Source organism: Halyomorpha halys, unplaced genomic scaffold, assembly GCF_000696795.3.
Source record: "Halyomorpha halys isolate HHAL.00 unplaced genomic scaffold, Hhal_1.1 Scaffold920.1, whole genome shotgun sequence".
Classification (NCBI taxonomy): Eukaryota; Metazoa; Arthropoda; class Insecta; order Hemiptera; family Pentatomidae; genus Halyomorpha; species Halyomorpha halys.
In genome coordinates this window covers 39,252-64,846 of record NW_027114350.1, presented here as the reverse complement: position 1 = coordinate 64,846, position 25,595 = coordinate 39,252, and the positions used below count along the sequence as shown (strand labels likewise).

At 29.8% G+C, this 25,595-nt stretch overlaps 1 protein-coding gene across 2 annotated transcripts in view; it reads left to right on the top strand.

Annotated features, from left to right (window-relative positions):
- Nucleotides 1-25,595, top strand: part of LOC106687167 (uncharacterized) — a 52,029-nt gene that overhangs the window by 24,035 nt on the left and 2,399 nt on the right. For both annotated transcript variants that reach the window (XM_014430898.2, XM_067051552.1), the window contains exons 2-8: nt 10,348-10,623; nt 12,008-12,215; nt 17,056-17,448; nt 18,792-18,946; nt 19,331-19,505; nt 21,217-21,389; nt 23,489-23,644. In XM_014430898.2, coding sequence (XP_014286384.1) covers nt 10,348-10,623; nt 12,008-12,215; nt 17,056-17,448; nt 18,792-18,946; nt 19,331-19,505; nt 21,217-21,389; nt 23,489-23,644 — 1,536 coding nt within the window. The remainder of the gene's footprint in view (nt 1-10,347; nt 10,624-12,007; nt 12,216-17,055; nt 17,449-18,791; nt 18,947-19,330; nt 19,506-21,216; nt 21,390-23,488; nt 23,645-25,595) is intronic.

Here is a 25,595-nt window from a genome sequence, read left to right as displayed (position 1 = left end):
TACGGAATAAGAAATCGATTCGTTTTTAAAACCAAAAAGAAAACCGAGATAGTCTTGAGAAAAATTTTACCAGGGATGGTTTTCTGTGTAAATTAATTCTCTAACTCAGCACTTTGTTCTCATTCTGTTTTAGTTGCTTCCTGTTTTAATACATAAACGGTTTGTTTGAGCAAGTAAACTATCTGGCAATTCGTTGCGTGTGGAACTTTTTTAATAATTAGACTGGATTGGGCTGGGCAGACAATAGGATATCAGGAATTGGAACAAGAACTCAAAGGGTCATTATAGACGACTTTAGTGGTATGTCGATGTTTCTACGCTATTATTTGGTGGATCAATTGCAAATAATTATGAATTTGATTAATAACATGCCATAAATTTATGTAACAAAAATTTTAAGTATCAGCTGTAAAGATAAATTTAGAGTGATAAAAATTTTAATTGTATAACTTATCTAATGTTTTTTCTTGGTATTCTTCAGTAGTAAGATAAGATCTAAAACCGGAGCGAATAAAGAAAATTTCATTTAAATTTATTACCTAGTCATGACTAAGGAACTTGATATCACACTGTGAAAACTAACAGAAGAAATAAACAGACAATCTCAATATTTCATGTCTTTTAAATATTTTAAAAAAAAAATAATCTTGAAACTTTCCATCTAAGATAAATAATTAAAATACCTAAAAAATTATTTTTAAGTTGTTATGTACCATAAACCTCGCTAATATAACTACCCTCTAAATGCCGGCATAGCAATTTGCTTAATCGTTCGCCCAAAGTGACAGGAAACTCAGGCTTTTCAGTGACAGGAAAAGCCTGAGTTTGTGGGAAAGAGGGAAATGTTGATACGCACTTTTAAAATCCTTGACGTCTAATAATTGCAATGAAATGCAATTAGTTCCACCAGAGGATTAAAAAATATACAACCTTGATTCAGCCTTTTGTACTATTCATATTTTTTTTCTTATGAAAAACGACACCAGGTTTCTTTGGTCACATAAACTAGCATGAAATAGGTCCTCTTAGCACTTGAAGATTGGCAGTTTGCGTAATTTCGAATCATATATTCGTATTTCGATTGCATTTGAACGGTAATATGTTCTCTATAATCTGAAAGCACTGTAGTCGGCCAATTTCTTCAGGTTTATTGAGAGATACAACTTATATCTAAGAAAAATCGGTTCATGAAAATCATCTTGTTGTTGACGAACATTTAAAATACCTTAGTATACATTAAAGTTTTATAGTTCATCGGAATGGACCTACCATCTATGATAGGCTTAAATATCTTCACAATAAATAATAATTTAAGCTGTTTCACTACCATAAACACAGAAAAATAAATAGCAAAGCTTTTGAAATAATCTATTTCACAGATGAAAAACTAAAGTGGCCTATCAGTAAACTTTGCAATCTTGGATTTTGTTGAGTTTGTTTGTTTGTTTTTGTTTAGTGGCGCCAAACGTAATTTGTCATCAACGCCATTTATATTTTATTTAATTTCCTGATATTCGTTTAATTTTATTTATTTTTTTAATTGATTATTTATTATTTTATTTATTTATTTTATTATTATTGTAATTTTTCTTCCGTCCAATGTTATATTTTTGCCAGTAAATGTTGTGATTTTAAAAACTGAAACACTAATTCTATTGTTTTATCATCGTCTCCAAGGGTTTTTGAGATATCTGGGTTTAGTCCTAAGCTATTGAGGTGTGGTGTGAAATATGGGCATTGGTGGAAAACATGGCTTATTGTTAGATTGTTGTTGCAATACTGCAGTTCGGAGGCGTTTCTTTTGAAATAAGATAGGAGTGGGTGAGCCTCGTGTGACCTATTCTCAGCCTGGTCAGTACAACCTCCACTCTACGGCATTTGCGACTGGAAGTACCCCAGGGCTTGACATCATTTTTACTCATTGGGCTTTCATTCCACAAAGATTGGCATTTATCTTTAACTTCCTTTCCAAGAGGCCTGCTCATCTCTGACGGAGTTAAAAATGCTTTACCCCATCCCGGACGCGCGAGTGCTTATCTTGAAGCGTGATCGGCTAGTTCATTCCCTGCGATTCCTACATGGCTTGGAACCCATATAAATGTAACTGACATTCCCATCTTGTGTAAAGTATTAATAAAGTAAAAATGGATGCAGGGAATTTTCGGATGCTCTGGATACATACAATCTAAACCTTTTGTTGGGTTTAAACGAGGTTTCCAAATCTCTTTGTAATATCAAAAATACCTAACGGAATATGTGGCGTCACTTTTAAAAATACAAAATGGTCAATTGACTTATACAATAGTTTATATCTGAAACCATAATTAAAATACAATGTTTGAGAAAAGTTTTGAAACGCCACTTGGCATTGAACTGACATATTGTTATTGAAAGTCTTCTACTAAAGACTATGATGATATGGAGGAAATAAGATTAGGTATATTCACCAGTTAATTAATTTAGATATTTTAGCTATAAATATTAAAAAATAAAAATGCGTCTTTCTTGGAGACGTGAAATTGGACTGATGGTACTGTACACTACTTCTTCCCGGAGAAACAAAGGTGGTATCCCCATCCAGATGAATTTTCTTCATGAGAATTTCTAGTCAAAGCATAAACATAAAAATATCCTCTGAATCATCATTACTGTCTAATTTTAATGCTGTTCTACATATTACTATTAAATTTGAAATTATATAAAAACGGCGCATGAAGTAAAATCTTAAAGAGAATGAAATAAATATAAATAATTATTGTTTATATTATCATTGGTTCCCAACTCGTGGGAATTAGTGAACCTCTCACCAAGAAATTGAACCATGTGCTTCTATCCTTACGGCTGGATCGGGACAAATGTGGGTCTCCCATTGGAAACATATGAAAATTAGATTGTTCAAAGAGTGCACTATAACAGTGTATTTACCAAAACGTTTTAGTTACCTCTGAAAGGCAAGCAGACAAACATGTACACAAAATATGTACTTCTCAATAATGTACTCCTAACACTCTCGCGATCCATCGATAACCGCTGGTCTGAACAAGCTAACCTGAAAAAAAACTCACTTTTGTAAGAACCTCTATTGATAGTTGTTTCTATTTTGTTAGTTCTATTACTTATCACTTCTTCTATAATCGTTTTCTTGAGTTCAGGATAATAGTATGACCTAAGTCAAAGAAGTGAGCAGTGTAATGAGATTATTAGTATTTAGGTTGTGGTTGACGGACTTCAGACACATGCAGATAGTCCGGCTAATATTTTCAGATTAAATTTAAAGGGGTTCAATAATTCTACATTTACCTCATAATTTTGATTTTTCATTTCTGTGGTGCGTTTCCATTTGGACTTCATTACAAATATACTCCAGATTTTGCTATGCGATTGTATTGATAACCGAGAAGATTATTTTAAGAGAATCCATTCCAAAGATGAGCCTCTGAATATTTCATCTGTAAATCCTTTAAAATCGTTATACTTTATTACTCAGCCGAGATCACGTTTCTAAAAATTTATTTAATTCGAATGGAATTGTCATTATTTTGTTTTGTTCCCTTGGTATAACCACTTGTAAGAACCAGTCACGAGAAACTCGTTTTAACAAGTTTATTATTCCTTTTGTAAGTGTAGGCCCATTGAGGGTAAACTTCAAGTGTATTTAACAATCATCTGTCCAGATTTCCTATTAAGCATGATTCAGTATATTACCAAAGTTATTTTAAGACACGTAATGGCCTGTCATACTTGAAGTATTTAATATATATAATCTATAACATAAGAGATGTCTGAAATGATGCGTTAACTTTTATTATTGTTCAAAACATTAAAATCGTATTGTATATTATTTTTGTTTTGTTATAAGGTTTCATAGTTAAAGCGACAAAATGTTCATCAAACATTTCTGTTTACGGTCACACCCTCCAGCTATCTCTTTATATATATTCAAAACAAAATGAATCATTTAGTTTATTTTGTTCTGTAATATTTTGATTAGAAATTACCATAAAATACCATATGTTCTTGTTCTGAAAGTAAAATTACATTCTATGCCTTTTCCCTTAAAGGAAAATTAAATCATCAGATTTATATATTTTCAAATATATTTGCTTAAAAGAAAATTACTTATCAATGCTGAGAAAAAAATGTGAGATGTAGACGATGCATAATTTATCAATCTGTCCTTGTAGAGATAGCCCTGAGCAGGGGTTCCCGACCTTTTTTTGACTTCTGTAATTTCTTATCAAAATATTACAGAACAAAATAAACTAAACGATTCATTTTGTTTTGAATATATATAAAGAGATAGCTGGAGGGTGTGACCGTAAACAGAAAAGTTTGATGAACATTTTGTCGCTTTAACTATGAAACCTTGTAACAAAACAAAAATAATACACAATACGATTTTAATGTTTTGAACAATAATAAAAGTTAACGTATCAGTTCAGACATCTCTTGTTAACCATTGTTTTTAAAGATACCTACAACATTTTGTCTGATTTCAAGAATTCTTTAGTGATGTTTCTAGAATGAATCATTAATAATAATATATATTTTTCAATGTTAATAATTTAAATGAAAAGTATTTTCGGAGCTATGAGTTATCACAGCTTATGCGACAGTTTATTCCTTCGTTTATAGATTATATATATTAAATACTTCAAGTATGACAGGCCATTACGTGTCTTAAAATAACTTTGGTAATATACTGAATCATGCTTAATAAGAAATCTGGACAGGTGATGTTAAATACACTTGAAGTTTACCCTCAATGGGACTACACTTACAAAAGGAATAATAAACTTGTTAAAACGAGTTTCTCGTGACTGGTTCTTACAAGTGGTTATACCAAGGGAACAAATCAAAGAAAATAATGACAATTCCATTCGAATTAAATAAATTTTTAGATACGTGATCTCGGCTGAGTAATAAAGTATAACGTTTTTATAAAGAAAAATTTACAATTGCAAAAAAAAAGAATTTGTGAGGTCGTTCACATATTACATCACATTATTTAGTTATAAATAATGACGCCATTTCTGCCTCCTTCATATCAACTCATAAGATTATCTCTACTGAAAGCTAAAATAAAGATAAAGAAATTATAAATGAAACAGACAAAATAAGACAAGTATATTTTTTTAACATCCATTTCTAAAATTTTGAATTCTTACATACGATTCCATTTTGCTCTGTCTTTCATATCGAAACAAAACATATCACGACTCCTATTTGATTTTTTTTTTGTAACTGATATTTTTTATTTTAACTTTAACACTGATTCACGAACCAAAGAATTATTTATTTAAACTTAGCCTTGAACAACTAAGGTTGCTGATGCAGTTGCTATCTTAGTGACCTTAGATGCAATTAACCATATTTACTTTTCACATTCCATAATAAATATGTATAATGGCATATTTTGAAAATGTCAACTATTAAAAAAATATTTCCTATATACGTGAGTGAAAGTTTTTTTTTCCTACGCCACAGGAAACAGACTATTAAGTCATTTTCCCTCTCCCAGCCCAATATACGTTTCCTTTTGCCTTGAGTTGGTTTGCATCTCGTTGAATGTTTTTTAAACCAATAGACGTTAAAATATGATTTCGATCGATGTTACCTATGTTGCATAGAGGGCATGTCGGTGAGACTGCAATGCCTGTCCGATGGAGGTGTTTTTGCAGATTATGTCCTGTCGCTAGTCGGACAAACCACTCTCTCAGCTCTGCTAAGATTCCAGTTTTACCAGGGATTCGTTCATCCTTTTTCAGTTGGCTCTCCCACTTCTTACCTGAAATGGTAAAATTTGTTTCTGGCGCTTGTCCTGTCCTTATTATGAGTTTTCTTTATAATGAGAACACGTGAAAGTAAGAATTATAAAAAATTAAAATGTGATTCTGAGAGTGTCATAATATATTACAACCGTCAGACCGTATTCAAGGAAAGTATAAACAACACAAAAATCAACGAAATAGGTTTTATAAAATAAAAAAGAGAAAGAGAGAAATACTTTATTCATTCACGCTGCCCAAATACATCGGGTTGCTACATTGCACAGCATCACTGATCAATCCGTGATCGGACATATATAAATTACATATTTTTACATGGTATAATAAAATAGAAAGAAAACCTTTTTTTTTCCACAGTCTTCTTTTACATTCAATTTCAGTTTACACACTAAATACAAATATTTCAAATTATTCCCCTTTTTCTTCCCCCTTCTTGTCCATCCCATTTCACAATTTTTATTTTATTTGATCGACAAATTCACTCACCCAAATTCCCCCTCTTAGATCCTCCCCAGTGACCCACAAAACAAATTCACTATTAGACAGTGATGTGAGATCAAACCAGAGAAATACTAGTCACAGCAGTAGATCAGTTTACAGTAAAACAAACAAATAAATATATTTTACCAAAACAAAACTAATGAATAGATTTAAAGGAAAATATAATAAAAAGTTGGTTAAAAGAAATACTATATTGGATTCATAAGTAAAATAAATAAATAAAAGGGATAAATAATTTAAAACAATAGGGATGATTCAGTTCTTCTCAGCAGTATTGTCCACTACCCTATAATTTTAGATACTTAAATTTTCTCCTCTGTTTACAGAGAAAGATAATTTCTATTTATAAAATTATTTTAAATGCTAGAACATTAAATTTCACATAGACAAATTTTAAAATGCTTCTGGTAAGTAACTGTAATACACTTAGTCCAGTCTACCACCCCGTTTTCTATCAGTTTTAAATACAGTACCAATTTTGATGTAATTGTTATGGTATAATTGCCAAGACTGATAACTAATAAGTTATTATAACTATAATTATAATGAAAAAAATATTAAAAATGTATATATTTGTCCACTTCACGCAAATACTCATTTTGAAATAATTAAAAATCGATTGAGACTGTCTTATCGCGGTTGTTGACTTCATAGCGAGATAAACATCACCAAGGAGCTATTTGACCTTTGAATGATGTGAGACAAGGAAGCGGTTCATGTCGATAATGAAAAGTATAATGTCAACAATTATTTATTTTATTTGATACCGAAAATGTCTTAGTATACCTGAAAGTTATTGTATCATATTAAATTATGGTAACCGTATCAACTACAGTAATCCTAAACCGATGACTGACTTTTCTTAACCACGTGACAGACTTTGTGAGCATTTAGTTGGCTGAGTTTTCAACAGTTTTGACAAGACGGATTACCCCAGTAAAATACAATTCAAGTGTGCGTGATGTGAGTAAATTTTAAGATGACAATACACAAATCATTACCTTCATGTAGATAACATTCTATATTTACTATGGTGAAGTTACCTGTACGATCTAGTTCATGTTCCTCAGCGCAGTTTTACATGATTGAATGACAAAAAAAAATTTTCATTGAATGGTAATCATTGAAGACACGTAAAGTTTAAATTGAACTTCAATAATTGCGAATCATAAATCTGATAATTTTTCCATTATAACTATTATGAACTTAAATTCTGAACTTCTATTAAAATACTTAATTAAACGTGAAAATATAAATGAAAAAAAATATAAATGAATGTAATCAATTTTTAAAGTTGTAATTTAAAAATAATACCACTCAAATTAAAAAAAAAATTGAATTCTATAATATAACAAATTATAGTTTTATTTATTATGCAAAAAAAAACTATAAATCGATTTAGCATCGCATAGCTCTGCATTTCTTAAATAGTTTAACACTCACTAAAAATCTATAAAGTGTTACTTATATTTTTTCTAGTTTAGTCAACGAACTTAAAAGCTGAGCAGTAATTCACAGAACAATTTTCAAAGATACTTTTTATTTATTTTTAGAAAAGCATTTGTTCAAAGCAAAAAAATAAATAAGCGGATACATTAAAAAATTTTATGAGTTGAACAATTTTTACTCTGGACCTGCCCTCAGTAACGCGAAGCATTTGCTACCTTTGCTACATCGTTACCTTTAGCTACAGCTCTGATTTAACGAGCATGTAAAATTATTGAATACAAACGAAGAAAAGTGACCAGTTCTGCATGTACAGTTTTGCACACACTGAAAGTGTTTACATAAATATATCCAAGGGCGTACCCAGGAGATTATGCCAACGTTGAGATCGCAATCCGCCCATCTTTCTTCTACCTCTGATGCCTTCGCAGAAATCTGTGTCATATTTCTTTGTGCTCCTATTTTTGTTTGTCTTATTGTGATAATTTTAGTATTTGACATACGAAATATAGCCTAGCGGAGTAGTGAGCCCATCACACAGTCCATAGCCTGCAATCAGTCACTGTCCGTCCAGTTTGGGGGAACACCTTTGCTGAAATTCACAAAGTATACTTCATACAGCGCACAATACTAACACCCCTTCAGACCAAGGTCACCAACAGGATAAATCCTGAGAACATATTTCATAGGCAGCCATTCCGATTATGGTGCCTCGGTCGCGGACTGTCATATAGGATAAAACACGTCAAATGCCAAAGGATGTAGCATTAAATGAAAAGAACTTTACGTTGAATATTCCCATTCATCCCTCTATTCTCAGTCCGCTGGTGTTCCTCAAGGTAGTATCCTTGGTCCCATCCTCTACACCGTCTATACAGCTGACATTCCAACCAATCCTCACCACGTATGCCGATGACACATGTGTGCTCGGTGTTAATAATAACCCATTAATTGTATCCCAAAATCTCCAATCCCATATCACAGGCCTCGAAGATTGGTGTCGTAATTGGAGGATTAATATAAATTCCAACAAATCCTATCAAATAACTTTTACCCTTCGTCGTAAACCTACTGACTGCCCTACAGTTTCATTTAATGATGTCACTCTTACCCCTGTCGAACAGATCCACTACCTTGGACTACATTTGGACAAGCGATTAACCTAGAATCCTCACACCAGACTGAAAAGACACTTACTAGACAAACGGTCTAAACTTCCAACACATTACAAAAGACTGATCTACATGACTGTAATAAGGCCAATCTGGACATATAGAGTTGAGCTTTGGGGCTCCACTAAACCTTCGAATTCCTCTCGTATTCAATCCTTACAACCCAAAATCCTTCGTAAAATTCTCAATGCTCCTTACTTTGTCACAAATAAAATTATACATAAAGACCTTAATGTTCCCTATGTAACCGATCTAGCCCGAACCAGATATCACTCCTTCTATTATAAACTCTAACCATTCAAACCCCATAGTTTCTAATCTTGCATCCTCTTCCATTCCTGACAATCCTCCGAGGCGCCTGAAAAGAAGATGGCCACGAGACCAGCTAATGTAAAATGTCGTTAGAGTGCTACCAATGGGTAGTTTCTCAACACACTCCAATTTAACTTAGATCAGATTTACTAAATGTATTATAATGTACAGTTGTAAATAGAAATAAATAAATATTAAAAAAAAAACTTTACGAAGCTAGGTGTTGATGAAAGCTTTCACACCTTTAAATAAAAACAAAAAAAAATTACAAAGCTGTTTCACCAAGGCTCATAAGTCTGATAAGGCTGAAAATCCGAGTATTCCATCTGTCATCCATGCACAAAGAGATCATTATAATTTTCATCCAAGGGTCATACAAAAGATGAAAGCAATAAGGCACTCTCCATATAGATCAAAGCCATGGTTTGTAACAGATCGGTATAAATATTAGCATATGTAAACGATATAGATATTGTTTGAAGATCAAGGTTAAGGATAGTTGAAACATTACTTGCTCTAGAAGCTAATTCGAGACGAATAGGGCTTGTTGTTAATGAATCTAAAACCAACTATATGGTTTCGAATCTAGTTCTAAAATTGGCAGGCACCAATAGTTCTTTTGAGATCTACAGGTTTCAGAATGTGACTACCTAGAATATAAGATCTGTGGTAACATTCAGCAATGAAACAGCAATTGGGATTAGGAGGAGAATACTGGCTGGATCCCGGAAGCATCACTCCAGTAATTTGGTGGCCGAGCAAATATACAAATTTTTGGGTATTTCCTTTTTCGTCAATGAACGATTCTATCACAATGTTATCCGTTGTTTTATAGATGATTTAACTGAAACATATTTTTTAATAAAATATCTATTATAATGCTACATTACATTATAATTACATATATTATAAGGCTTCATCCAAACTTAAGTTTTACAGACCAGTCTTCCGATAAAATGTTACGCCAAGCAATTATCAATTTATAAATATTAGTTATTTATTTAAATACAAGTCTAACTAAGCTCAATAAACCCAAAATAATTAACATGGAAGTAATTCAAAATAAATAGTACAAGCAAGGACGTTTTCCTACCAATGTTCTAAATTTTTATTATTTCTTATTTCAGATGTTAATTATGAATGCCTCCTTCAGACTGCTGAAGCCGCTATCAAGACAAACAAATCTTCTAAAACGATACAATAAAACCATATTACGCACGTTAAGTTGTTACACCAAAACATTCAGTGTTCATCAAGTTCCTTCGTTCGAACAGAAGAGACGATATAGCGATTGGAATCCAAACATTGTTAAATCACCCTATCGTGATGTTCCAATACCAGAAACTCTGCTGACTAATTTTTTTTGGGAAAAAGCTGAAAAGTGGTCTGATCTAACGGCTCTGGTGAGTACCAATAATATTTGTATGTTTGGTTTTACACTTGACACAACTAATACGTCCCTAAAACATACATAACATTAACTTTTCCTCTCTGCAAAGCTAGGATATTTGTACAATTGCTCGATTCCAAAAGCCATCAACATTGTACTGTTGTAATGATAGTTCACAAATTAATTATTTTTTTATTTTTACAGTCCATACAAATGCAGTAATGAGATTTCATTATATTTAAAAACAATATTTTTTTCATTTTTACAGTTCATACAAATGTAATAACCAAATTTCATCTCAAACTAAAATTGACAGAAGACCCTCTGTTTTATCAAATAAACCAATATTTAAATGTTTCAGTTACAGTTATTAGTGTACAGCAGTGATTCCCAAACTTTTTTTGTCCTACCGCCCCCTTCCCAGGAAAAATATTACTTAGAGCTTAACCAACTATATTTGTCAACAATAATCATCGCCCCCAAATGCACCTATGGCCAACATTGAATCGCTACAGCACCAACCTACTTTGGAAATCACTGGTGTGCAGAATCTCACAGTACATAATCACATTGAATATCTCGGCCCTATCAAAAATTTACAAAACCTAATATAACTCTGAACAATACAGACCGAAACAAAAATTAGCAAAACTAATTACTGATTAGTGCCCGTTTGGATTCTATATAATACTGTATCTCAATTTTTGGCAGCGTTTCAAAAAAATGTCTTTCTATATTTACGATGGTCTACGGCTTACGACATATTACTTGACCGGACTATTAAGTTATTGTGCTCATTGGACGCAGACCTTAGTAACTGCCGATGAAAATCTAATTCGTAAATTAATTACCTACTTGTACCATCTGAAATGCGTTTCCGAATCAAGTGTGGTAAAAACAATTTTGTAAATTATTTTCAGATGTATGTTTTATGAGCTGGGTTTTATTTATGCATCGAGCTTTTGCACAATTTGCAAAAATAGATTTGACCCTATATTTAAGCTAACAACTTTTTACGGTAATAAGTTATAAATAAAATAAACGTTATAAAAATCTAACTAAATAAATTTTTGACGTCAGGTTTTTTTAAGTTGTACCTCTTTCTTCCGGATGTGATATTTATATATACAATTATATATACAAAAGAATCCCGATAATTTCTGACATCCAGGATCCGAAAATTAAATACAGACATAATTTTCAAGATTTAAAATTATCAGGATTACAAACAATTGGGAAGAAACAATACTAAATGACCTGATTAAGTTTTGTAATATTGCTATGTACACAATAACATATCCATCGTATGTAATTTTTAACTTTGGCTAATGGCTTATTAATAAATGAAATTTATAATTGCTTAAAAATAAAATGTCTTTTTCTCGATTTTAATCTAGGTATGTGGAATCACAGGAAGAGAAATGAAATACAAAGAGCTCCGAATGCTATGTAAACGGTTGGCTACCAGTTTATTGAAGGAGGGCTTTAAACCAGGAGATGTGGTTGCTATGATATTGCCAAACATGCCTGAATTCCCTGTGATCGCTCTAGGATTATTAGAAGCTGGAATTGTTGTCACAACAATCAATCCATTATATACAGCTGGTAAGTCTTTTATAGAATCAGAATGAAAGGGGCTTTAAAAAAAAAGGTTTTTTAGTAAAAGCTTTACAGTTTTTAATTATAATAAAGTGGCTTCGGTTTCAATTTATTTTTATGATTTTTTACTTTTCAGCCTAAGCAACTCCTTTTTTTACTATCTTATACCCCTCTCACCAGTTTTTCGATTAAAAGAAACACAATTAAAGTATTTCCGAAATTTGTTAAGTCGTCCCTAATGGCATTTTTGTCGAGTTTACAATTTTTTTTTTAGCTAAACCTATTCTTTATTCCCTCTCTTATCATTCAGGTTATGTTAGAGTCTGAAAAACTTCTATAAGAAATAAACTTGGTAGTACTTGGTCATGTTTCCACTAATCCCAAACACTCCTGGGATTTGGAACCAAATCATGGATGGATAACCTACAATTTCAGTCAAGACCGGAAATCCCGTTTTCGAAATATATATGAGCCAAAGAAAATATATTTTCTCATGTGACACCACAGGTGAAAGGTAGTACTAGATAAAAATCATACCAAAACTGATACAACTCAATCAATAACTTTTTTCCAAATCAAACCTGACAAGCCGGAGGACCTGATAGCTGAGCGGGCTGGGACGAGGAGCCTATTGTAAATAATTATATTGGAGTTCTGGCTTGGGTATATTTGGCTTTTAATACTAATTATGTGGTTGAGAGAGAAGCGCCGGGATATTCCTCTATAAATGAGGGGAAAAGTTCGGTTTAGAGTCCCCATGCTAAAAAAATAAAAAAACTAAAAACCAAGAAAAGTTGTTTCACACTTCGGGAGCGCTCGTGAAATTAAAAAATCTGGTGCAGTGCGCTCATTACACAACTTTCACTTACCACACTGGAAGAAGAAAATTTCAAACAATAAATTTTGATTAGAAGAAGGTAGTTTCATTCGCCATCTCTGTTTAAACCTGACAGCTCTGACGAAGCCCTACAAAGTGGTACGAAACGTCGGTTAACATTAAATAGCTTACTTTTACTATTTTGATACCTTTATTGACCGACACCCGGACCATCATTTAACAATAAGTTTTTATTTTCTATTGTTATGAAAATCCATATGTTAGGATTTCTCGAGAGGCATACAAAGTTCACAGTTAAAAAATTTAGTGAAAAAATTAAAAACTGATACCAATGATTGGAATAGGGAAAGTTGGGGCACGATCGGCTCCGATTTTTCAGTATATAAGCCAACGTCTCTATTTTCTTTTTTTCTCCTTCAGTTAATTATCAAATTCTTTCATAGTCCATATGTATATTATATTTTTCATTACTGTTAATAATATGATACGGTAAAATATTTCAAATAATCAAAACTATAGGTAATTTGGGGAAAAGTTTTTTGAAAATTTGGCTTTTAATTTTTTTTAGTGGGGATAATACCTACCTGATATTAAAGATCTTCTAGTACTAGATTGATATACCGAGTTTAATCAATATTGTTTAAGCCGTTCCCAAACGGCTTTTTTTTTTTTTTTTAATCAAAAATATGCGCAGAATTGATTCTATAAAGTGGCATTTCTGATTGTCAATTTTAGCAAATAATTTACTGTAACATAGCAGGCATACACTTGACTTAAGTATTTAAATAACTTTTCCTTTTTGAGTTAGGCTCTTTACACACACGCACACCAGATCAGCTGACCTTGGCCGTGGTCTAAAACGTAAAACGCCAGAAATTTTTTTCGATCGTGGACAATTTTATTTTCTGCATTCTTCCATGAATACTAAACTTTCCTATCTTCAGTAGCAAGAAAGTAACATGGGTCATTACAATCTGACTAGGTAATTGCATGTTTGTGCAGCTTTTGTTTGTTGCAAAGTGTTATCCTTTTTTTTTTTTACTCATAACGAAGTGATATAAATATTTTATTTCGTATTTTTCTCTTGATTGAAAATGGCAAAAAACTTCGATAGTTCCCAATCTCCATTAATGAACAAAAATTCTATAAAGCAAAAAAAAATTTCATTTTAACCCGGCAGGTGCGTTCTACTTTTTTGTCCCCTAAGAGGTGTCCCGTGAGCATTTTTCTAACGGTACACGATTTGTAATATTTATTTCATATAATTGGATGTGATAATGACAAAAAGCTTTAAGATTATTTTTAATGCAATTTTAAATTGAAATTGTAAATTATTCCATAAGGGTTTGAAGAATCTAGATTTTGTAAAAGATCTAAAGTCTTCAAGCCTCGCCTCAGGATTTAAAAAAAGAATCGGAGGAGTTGTACAAGTGAGCAAAATGCTCAAATGATAAAAAAAAAATGTCGCGTTAAGAGTGTACTGTAATAAAAATGGTCAGTCTTACCGTTGCCAGAACGCCAGAGCAAAACTGAATCGATTATAGGTGGGGAGGTAAAAGAGGAAGTAACATAATCAAGCGGCAATAATAACATCCAAGGGATAACGGAAGGTTTACAAAAGTATATACAAAACAGAAGAAATACTAGAAAATATAAACGTTAATTTCCCAAAATGCTCAAGATATTTAACCTCTCCCGGGTTAAATATCTCCTTGTTACAAATTATAAATCAGCCTTAAAAAGAGGAATTCTCAAATGTCTTCTCGGTCAGAAAAAGAGCCTCTGTACGTCGTATCTTGGTTTTGGAGTTGGTATTCTTCGAACAGCTGAGGAATGTTAATGGTTTCAACTTGAAGAATGCATCACTAGGAGGTTCGCGTCTCTTTTTATGAGAAATATAAGCTGAAATTGGGTCGGATGATTGTGTTAACTCGTCATCGGTCGCTAGGTTGAACACGGATGTCCGTGCGTGAGACTTTTTCTCACATTTCTTATTTAGAGCTCTTGAACGTATTTTTAAAAATATAAAATTTTGATTTATGTTAGGTTTATTTAAGCATAACAAAAATAAGTATAAAAAAAATTATTTTGATACAAGAGCAAACGAGTTTCAAAAAAACAAACATAATAATAATAATAAAGGAATAATATTAAAATATACATAATATTTATTACTCTTTAAAATAAAAGAGTAATAAACAAACATAAAATAATATTTTGAGAAAGACAAAGTTATAAAAAATGAATCAAAATCCAGATATATTATATTATAAGAACATAACACTAATCTTTAAAAAAAAATGCTTAATGTGAAGAAATCTCTTGTGCACAACTGGTGCAAGTGAACACCATATGACTGGGACATATCGGTCTTTTACACTGGTGGAAATTCTTTTTCGTTTAGAATGTCTGAATATAATCCAGAAATTTACAAAAAATAGTATTCATACATTGCAGCTATGAAGTGAAAACATCAAAAGAAAAATTTTTGTTATAAATACAACTCTAACATACACTTACAGAATCGAAATACAATTCATAAGAAATAATAAGTACCTAATGAAGTTCCTGCCTCTTTAAACCTATGTTTCCATAATTCTACAATTTTTTTCCCTTGAGAAAAAAACATTTTTATGGATTAAATATACTTGGCACACGTGAGAAAATTCCTCACAACTGGAATATTTTTATAGCCCCCTCAGTGCGTGTGTCATAATGTCTCATTAGAAGGGTATATTGTCAGGGAGAGAGGACTGGATGCTTACCCATAGCAGTTTCCCTCTAGCAGCTTCCAGACCTGAAAAATGATTAACTTGAAAGAAATTCCCACCCAGTGACCAACAACAGGTTAATCTAATCCCCCTAAACAAAGGTTTCTTTCCTGGCCATGCAGGCTTTTAATATTAATCCTTTTTATGGCTGCCTTATTCTTTGCTATGAGGAAATAATTACAACACTTTTTTTGGAAAGATTTGAACCCTCTGAATCCGAGGGGTAGTGGCAGTTTTTCTTAGATTACATAGATCTACAAACAGGAATTTAATTTTATAATTTTGGCTAATCAATACTGTATGATATTTGGTGTGCTAGAACTGGAAACAAATTCTGTTTTCTTAAATTGGTAACAGAGTTTTCACAAATTCATGATACGTAATTACAGTTTTGTAGCCGAAGAATCATGAAAATCTTTAATTGACATTTACATTTGGTAAAAAGGTTTTTCGGTTGGTCTAGGAATGTCCAAAGTCACTGTCTCTGACAAGTAAGATAAATTTCAATTGTTTCCTTTTTGTGAACCTGTGTTATTAAATGAGTAGATAAGGTTTTTAATTTATTTTTTTTTTTTAAAGAAGCATAAAGTAAAAAACAAAAAAGAGAAATTTAATTTTGAAAAAAATTCCTATAAAAACGAATACATTACAAATAAGTAATTAGTTGCCAAAATTTATTATTTGGGTCTGCCAGGGAGTAAAAATTATCATATTAAAATTAAATTAGTTCTTAACAGGCCATTTACGAAAATTTTGCGCAAGATGCTAATATTTTCAACAAACCTCATCTCATGGTTTTATACCCTCCTTCGTTTAACCTATTAAATTAATATTGCATAATTTGAGTACTGCAATAGAAGTATATCATAGGAATCAATATTTAATGACGAATACCATCAATGGCACTGTTATTTATTAAATTGTATAGCGATTCATATGGTCATTATAGAAATAACTTATGACTTTTAGGATTAATTTAGGTTTAATTAGTTTTCTTAAAACAGGGACTGGTTAGTGCCATTGGGAATATAATCACTCAATGATAATCGTGGAAAAAGTAATTTCTTTCCAGATAGAACAATCTTGTTTATCCATTTTCATCAGACAAAATTTTGGATACCTACTTACTCAAATATTTCTGGTAATAAAAGTTACTTATTCAATACTCACTATTTGATTTTAGCCTTGAAAATGATTATTCTATAAAGATTAATAATTTTATAACTTTTTATTACAGATGAGATAGTTTACCAAATCAAGAATTCACAAGCTGTAGGAATCTTCACCATTCCAGAAAAGTTGGATACAGTTCTTGAAGCAAAGGCAATTTTGGAACAAGAAAATCCCTCAAATCCATCAAAATTAAGAATAATTTGTACCAATCATGTTCTGGGAGATGAACCACAAATACCTAAAGGAGTGGACAGGCTTTCCCGATTAATTGATGATAATGTTGATGTTAGCATACTTCCGTCACTTCAGGGTCGAGGCCAAACAACTAATGATGTAGCTGTTATTCCATACTCTAGTGGTACGACGGGCAGGCCAAAAGGAGTATGTCTAACCCATAGAAATTTAATCTCCAGCATAATTTGCATGCATGTATTGAGAGATGTTGAAGAGGCAACAAGTAAGATTATTATTAAACATTTATCCTTTTTTATTTAGCTACTAAAAGATTATTTACTTAATCACATATTTTAAACTAACTATTAATTTAAACTTAGGTATAAAAACTTCTAACAAACAATGTAACAATATCAGCTAAAAATGTATTTTTAAATAATTCATTAATTATTAATAAAAAATTACAATTTTAATTTTAATTTGTTTATGTTCTACTATAATGATGCAAATATTGTATCTTTGAAAACAATAGATGTATTATGTTTACTTTTCATAGCTAATATTGTGGTCTTGATTATTCTGTATTTACTCTCTTAATTCTCTCTATTATAATTGATTATTCTCTTCTTATCAAGTAAAAATAAGTGTGTAACATGGTCCATAATTTTTTTTCTTAAACAAACAATACCTTATTGAGAGTGGAGAATCCAATTTAAAATAAATATATAATATGAAAACATTTTTAAAAATAATCTGTTCACTCATTATCTCAATGACTACATTGATGATCTGAAAACAAAGTTTTTTATTAACAAAATAAACTAGAAAAACATACTAGAATTTTATGAGATCAGCATTATATTTTCTGATAAATATGAAAAAATTAACTGTCAACTTTACAAAATGATTGTTACACAGACTAAAATAGAAAAATATTGATGATTTTCAATGTTATTTGCCTTTAAATGGAACATTCCTAGAGTACAGTTTGAAGGACTCACTATTTTTTTTTTCAAATTTTGAAAAATTTTCCAATAAATTTGATTAGGTCATTTGAAAAAAAAAATGTTTAAAAGATTTTTGGATCAGAAAATTTAATGCATTTCTATAATTTGCTAAAAATTCAATTTTTTATGAAATAGGGAAAGAGCCAAAAATCATTATTTAAATATGAAAAATTAAATTAAATTACTGAATCAATAACAATTGAATGTAATAATAAAGTAAATAATACTGCATGATTAGATAATAAAACTGTTAAATGTAATAATAAAGTACGACACATTAATATTTCCTTTGTTAACATTAAATTTTAGTACAATAAATATAAACATAGATGGAGCAAATGAGTTATCGTAGAAAACCTAATCTTTTTGAATTTTTTTTTTAATGCATTATAAAGTAGATAGTAACCTTACAACTTTAAATCAAGAGTTTTAATCTAGGGGTTGGAAAAAGCACGTCTGTGTTCAAAGAAAAATACTATTGTAACAAATATTAAGTCACTTATGTATGCAGGAAATTATAAATTTTAAATTGATAATCATGATAAAATTTCTATATAAAAATTAATACATTCTTGAATATTTGATACTATTGTCCATTATTGTTTCAATTTCATTGTAGGAAGTAATCAAGAAGTGATACCTGCCATACTACCTTCATTCCATATTTTTGGCTTCAGTGTTGTTATGTTACAAAGTTTGTATTGTGGAGCAAAAGTTGTAACATTACCAAAGTTTGATGAGAACTCATTTTTGAATGTAATGAAAAAATACAAGGTATGCCTAAAATAAATTACCCATTTCTGTTTTTGTTTTGTTTTTTGGTATATGTATGCATGTTAAGATTTTGAACAAAAAATTGCTAGTAGTCACCAACTTCTATATAATTAATCTTTCTTGATAGATTTATTTATCCATAGATATTTTTAAATTATGTTTTGTCAAATCTATTACAATAATATATATAAGAAGATGGTCAGAGTTGCAGTCAAAAGAGAAACAAAAATAGTTTACAACTGTTTTTGTTTCTCTTTGGACCACAACCCTGACCATCTTCTTATCTATAAATATTTACGTTCAACTATATATACATATATATATTACAATAATAATATTAACATTATATTAAAATTTATTTAATATAATAATACTTATTTTAAGTGTACAGTTTTGTACGTCGCACCACCTCTTGTTTTATACCTTGGTTCAAGTCCTAACGTGACAGAAGAACATCTCAGATCAGTTAAAATTATTTTAAGTGGTGCAGCACCAGTAGCAGAATCTGATATTATGAAATGTGTGAAAAAATCACCGCCTACTGTATTTTACAAGCAAGGTAATGGTTTTTTCATCTATCAATAAATTTTAATTTTAATGGAATCAATGTTAAATTGGAATCAAAGTTAATTTTTGTTTTTTAAATGTCCATTGACATACTTTTTACGCTTATGATTATTTAATAACAAAAATTAATTATATCAAATTAACTATTGAATGTAGCAATACCTTAAAACTTGAGTTTTGAGATATTTAACACTAGGAGATGTTCTATAATGTTTTTATCAAGAAGAACGGCCTACTTTTGCTGTTAAGAATGGACAATGTCAAGTGTATCCAACTACTTATAAGGATTTAAGTTAATAATTACATTAATTAACAATTTAATTACAATGGAAATCAAATGTATATGTGATGAGAACAGAGTAACTTATAACACTTTTGCTTTCTCCTGCTTATAATTAAATTTATGAACAGAAAATTTCTTTAAACTTTTTTAATAAATTAAAATTTTAAGAATCTCAAATCTATTTTTAATAATATATACTAATCACTATCGTGGATAGTCTGCGTTTGTGGATCTTAGTGCTTGTATCAGAGGTTTTATGTTGTAAGTGCTTTAGTGGAAATTATTATAGTATTTTTAAAGTGTATAAATGTCCTTTTTATGAAGTAGTATGCGATTTGTAATTCCAAATGATACATAAACTATTTAAGCTAATAATGTCAACTGACCGCAACAGTTCTATCCTTTCCATATTTATTTCAGTAAAAAGAAGTAGAAAGTTATTTTGTTGCTAAAAGATATTTTTGAAATTCTCTCAAATAATCAGGATAAAAGCTTATATCATCTTTTAATTTTTTTTTCCATTTTTAATATAATACTGATGGCCAAGAGACCTATTATTGTAAAAACGTTATTACTTAATAATGTTAGAGTGCTACCACTGGGTATTTCGCTACATGCCTATATCACTCAAATATAAACTTACAGCAACTTTACTTAATGTATTATTATGTAAAGTCATAAATCTCAATGAATATATTAAAATATTTAATATTACATAAATATATATATATATATATAAAGTTCTCCAAGTCAGTCTATTGTCCAGGGATAGACCTAAATACAATATTTCTTCAGATAAAGGCAAGTGTAACACAATTAAAATATAACTGAGTGTGAGCTCATAATTCAGTGTCAATATCACATGTACATCCTTTTTCTTGATCATTCTTATAATGATAATCATAATAATAATCATATGATAAATACAAGTGTAACATTATTGAAATATAATGTAGTGTGAGCTCATAATTCGATGTCAATATCACATGTACACACTTTTTCTTGATCTTTATTATTTTCTGTGTTGTAATCTAACCAGTAGTATCATTGAAATAGTTTTAAAAATGGTTGCAGTAGCTTGAAAACAGTTTATATGCGAAGTATGAACTGTCATATCATCAGCTAATAAATTCAGCAAAGTCTGATTTTTATTGAGGGAAAATTAATGGTTTTGTAAAGAAAAGCATCTTTTGAATGGATTAACATTTTAAATAGATTGATTAAATAGTTATGCTGACTGCTAGTATCTAAAAACCAATTTTCTCTAAAACTAAATCTCTAATACATTATTTTATATATCAATCAATCAAGTGCCCATGATCAACCAAAGTCACTGAAACTGATAATCACAATAATCCAAGAAAAAGCAACATGAATATACTTATTATTAAATAATATTAACTAAAATACTTAATTATAGGTTATGGTTTGACTGAAACATCACCTGGAATATGTGCTATGGAAAAAGGTATAAAGAAATACAATTCTGTTGGAATTGTTGCCGTTAATACATTAGTAAAAGTAGCTGATCTTCAAACTAACCAAGCTTTAGGGCCAAATGAAGAGGGCGAAATTTGTGTCAAAGGACCGCAGGTAATTTTGATGATTTATGACTAAAAATAAATCCAAAAAGACTGCAATTAATTTTTTATTATTTAAAGGACAAATGATAATTAGACAAAATAGGAGAGAAAAAAAAGAATTGCCGTTGAGATTTTACTTAAGTTTCAATCCTAATTAAAATGGCTTATGGAAAAAAATCTTTTCTACCCATATAATCCATCATTCTCCTAAATTAAAAAACAAAACAATATTAGTCAAATTTTAGGGTTGTGCATCTGCTCATTCTTAAGAGTTTGGGATGTTTCAAAAAGAATAAAACAGAGCAAATATGCAGTTAGTCAAAATACAATGTTTTATGCATAAATAACTAAAAAAAATAAGTTTAACTGATGTGCAGATAATTTTATTACTTTTACTTACCTATTTATGAAATGCATACAGTAAGTATAAGTATTGTGGTCATGAAAAATTTTGAATCACAGTTTTTTCTTTTTGGTCATGAAAAATTTTGAATCATTGTTTTTTTTCTTTTTTTTAGTTTATTTATTTTAATTTTTGCATGCCATTTTACAAATTTTCTCTCTTAATTATCAGCTTAAATCATTTCTTATGGTTCAGTACAATATGGAAAAAACATTTAATCTATATGGGATCATTCTAATATGGATTAATTAAAAAGAATAATTTTTTTAGCAATGTTTATGGTTTTATTTGAAAGAAATTCTCTTCATGAAACTAATGAATTGAAAATATTTTTTTTTTCGAGGATGGTTTTCTTCGATCAATTCGGCCAAGTTTATTTTGATTTTATTGTAAAATTTATGTGAGAAAACCTTACAAAGTTAAATTATATCATTTGATTTAACTACAAATCAGAAAACACAATAACGACATAAGCAACTGAAAATTTTAAGTTTAAAAGATGGCATGAGAATGTTGTTATGATTAACTAGCAAGGTTATGGCTCTTTTAACTAGGTGGAGGAGTCATTGATAGCTCCTGGACTGAAAATTTTGGAGAGCATTAGTATCACAGTTATATAATTGATTAAATACAAATTTTTCTATTTGATACTAAGTTCGAATTGGTTGTAGCCCCTTCCAATAATTTTAATGGTATGTTTTAATATTTATGAGTGTTGAAAAAAATATTAATTATTTCTTTACTACTATTCAGTAATAATCTTTAAAAAAAGTAAGTTTAACTATAGAAAAATAATCCACCCTTAATTTATAACCTTAAAAGTGATTTAAAGCTAATAAACTAAACCTAAAAGTGGCAAAGTAGTAAGCTACTTTGCATATTAAATTACAAATAGTGTACTTATTTGATATAAGCTTTGGCTATTAAAATTTATCCAACAATAATAATCTTGTATTTGTTATTATTAAAAAATAGTTATATTTGTTATTCAAAATATTATTTATTATTCTATACACCTCCACCTTGAAGCTGAAAATTTTTTTCAGAGCAAGATTATAGAAATCACCTTTTTCAGATATTGTATATAGGGTGCATGATTTAGAACACAGGCATTGAGACTGAAACCCAGTGAACCAAAATGACAAAATTTCTTAATCCATTTATGGTATCATTGTGGCTGTAATGAACAGATAGATGGCCAAAAACGTGCTTTTCTACTTATGTTACACTGAAATGTAAAGATCTGTTGAAAACTCGATAATGAAAATTTGACCTGTCTAAAACATCTTTCTCAACTGTGAATAGATAAATGGGTCAGAGACATGGGCTCAGTACTTTGTAAGAAACTACCGTTACTGGACCAACGGTTGTGCAAGGAGGTGATTTGGTTAGAAGGAGATTTTACCCAATCATGAGTAACCACTTTATGAAGCTGAATGGTCCCTGGAGGGCTACTCAACCCACAGAGCTGACTGACATCTTCAGTAAAAGAATAAATAATTATCTGTCACAGCCGGATTCAAATCCGGGTCCTTGGAGTTTAGTAGCACAGTGCTTTACCACTGATTCATACCGCTCTATTTTCTTAACTATGTAGCAAAGAAAATTAAATTACCAGAAGTTTTTGAGAATTATCTTTTTTTTATTACTAATAATTATTGTTAGATAATTTATTATTATTTAGTAATTTAAAAATGGTTTAACAGGTAATGAAAGGATACTTAAATAATGAAAAGGCAACAGCAAATGTATTTGATAGTGAAGGGTGGTTTCATACAGGAGATATTGGATACTATGACAATGATAAGCATTTTTACATAACTGACAGATTAAAAGAATTAATTAAAGTCAAGGGATTTCAGGTAAAGTATCATTTAAAATTACATTATTCTTTCAATAGATTATGACATAGGGTAATAAATAAATATATTTTTTAATCACAAAATCAAGGAATATTATTTTATCTTTATCTACTTAACCCTTAACTAAGCAAAGAATATACCAGAATACACGATTTTCTTTATTTTTTAAACCTATTGTGCGGGGACTATCATCGTTGTACTTTGTCATAACTACAAAAGAAGTGTGGAAATTTTCATCGTTCTATATTGGTATGCATGCGAAATAAAGACAAAAATCTGTGGTAAAAACAGACAAATCAGTAATAAAGGAAGGTTCTAGCATGTTATTTATTTCCTACCATTGCTAAAAATATCTGTTCTTAAATGAATTAATATTATTAATAATGGTAATTATATTATTATAATTTATAGAACGGGCAAATACAATTTGTTTCTAATGAGATACAGGGTCTACTTTTGTTCATTTTACTGAAAAGTTAATTGTAACCAACGATATAAATGGCCCATTTTAGTTCATTTTTTCAAAAATTACTTAATTATTATTTATTATTATCGTATAAAATGTACAACACAAATAGATGTTTTTTTCATTTATAAATTTCTGAAAAATTAAAAAACTTTCATATTCCCAATGTGGACAATGTATTTTATAAACAGAACTTGAATTTTTAAGCACTTAAAATCCTCATAATATGCCATGCAATATGCAATAAAAAATTCATATTATTAAAATAATAAATAATGTTATAAATAAAAGGGAAATAAACACAAAGATAATTATAACAAATCAGAAATAGCATGTCGTTAAATTCATTAATGCTAATGGATGAAGGCATAGACACTTTTTATAAATTAAAATAGGAAATAGAAAATTATGATTTTCAATAAAAATATTTATGGTTAACTAATATTCTTTAAATACTAATCTTCGATCATTTAAAATATTTTTATAACTACAAAATAATCTTTCTTTATCAACAAACGTGATGGGAATGCATTTATATTCCTTTAAAATTACCAGGTTGTGAACGTATTTTAACATTTCTTAGAATAACTGAATCATTTTTATTTAAAATTGTATGTATATTATCCGCCATAGAATTTTTCACAAAAATCTTTTCCATTTTTTTTTTCAAAAGTTCCAAAATTTGGCATTTTAAATAATAATAAAATGTAAAGAAAGTAAGCAACTAACGAATATTGAACTGAGTGTTTAGAAGGAATATGGTAAGCCAGGAAATGAAAAACTCGATATGCCAATAAGTCAATTATTGAAGGAAGAGTTAATTTCAGAATAAATTCCATTCATTTGTTATTGTTTCAATCATTGAAAGTTAATCTACGATTATAATTTGAAATTTTTGTCAGCAACATTACATTTTACTTCTTTTTTTTTTACTTCATTGAAATCATCCATGAATGCATTCATCATCAAATATGCAGAATAACATTTGGTTGAGTGCACCTGAGTAAGTTGATTCATAAAGTTATTTGATTAGCTGTTTACAAAATGCATGCAAACCAAATACGAAATCATATAAAAATCTAGTCCTTGCTTATAAGGTACAAATATGAAAGTATAAATAAAACTTTTTAGTAAAAAAAAAAATTTATGAGTAAAATGAATTGTATTTAGGTAATATTAAAAGGTATAAGAAAAAACTTTTTTTTTTTCAAAGATTTCTAGTTTGGCACTATTAATGATTCACAGTACTAAAAGTTTAAATAATATTCCATCTTTTAGCACACACCTATGATCTGAAAGTTTGAATCTCATGCTATTTCTATTTTATTAATTCACTGATTATATGAGCCTTTCAGTTGACATAAACCACAAGTTCATGAAATAAATTTTTGTATTTTCAATATTGATTCTATGACAATTTATCATTGAATACATGGTTAAGAACATAATGCGACTATAAATCAAAATAAATATTAAGTATTTCAA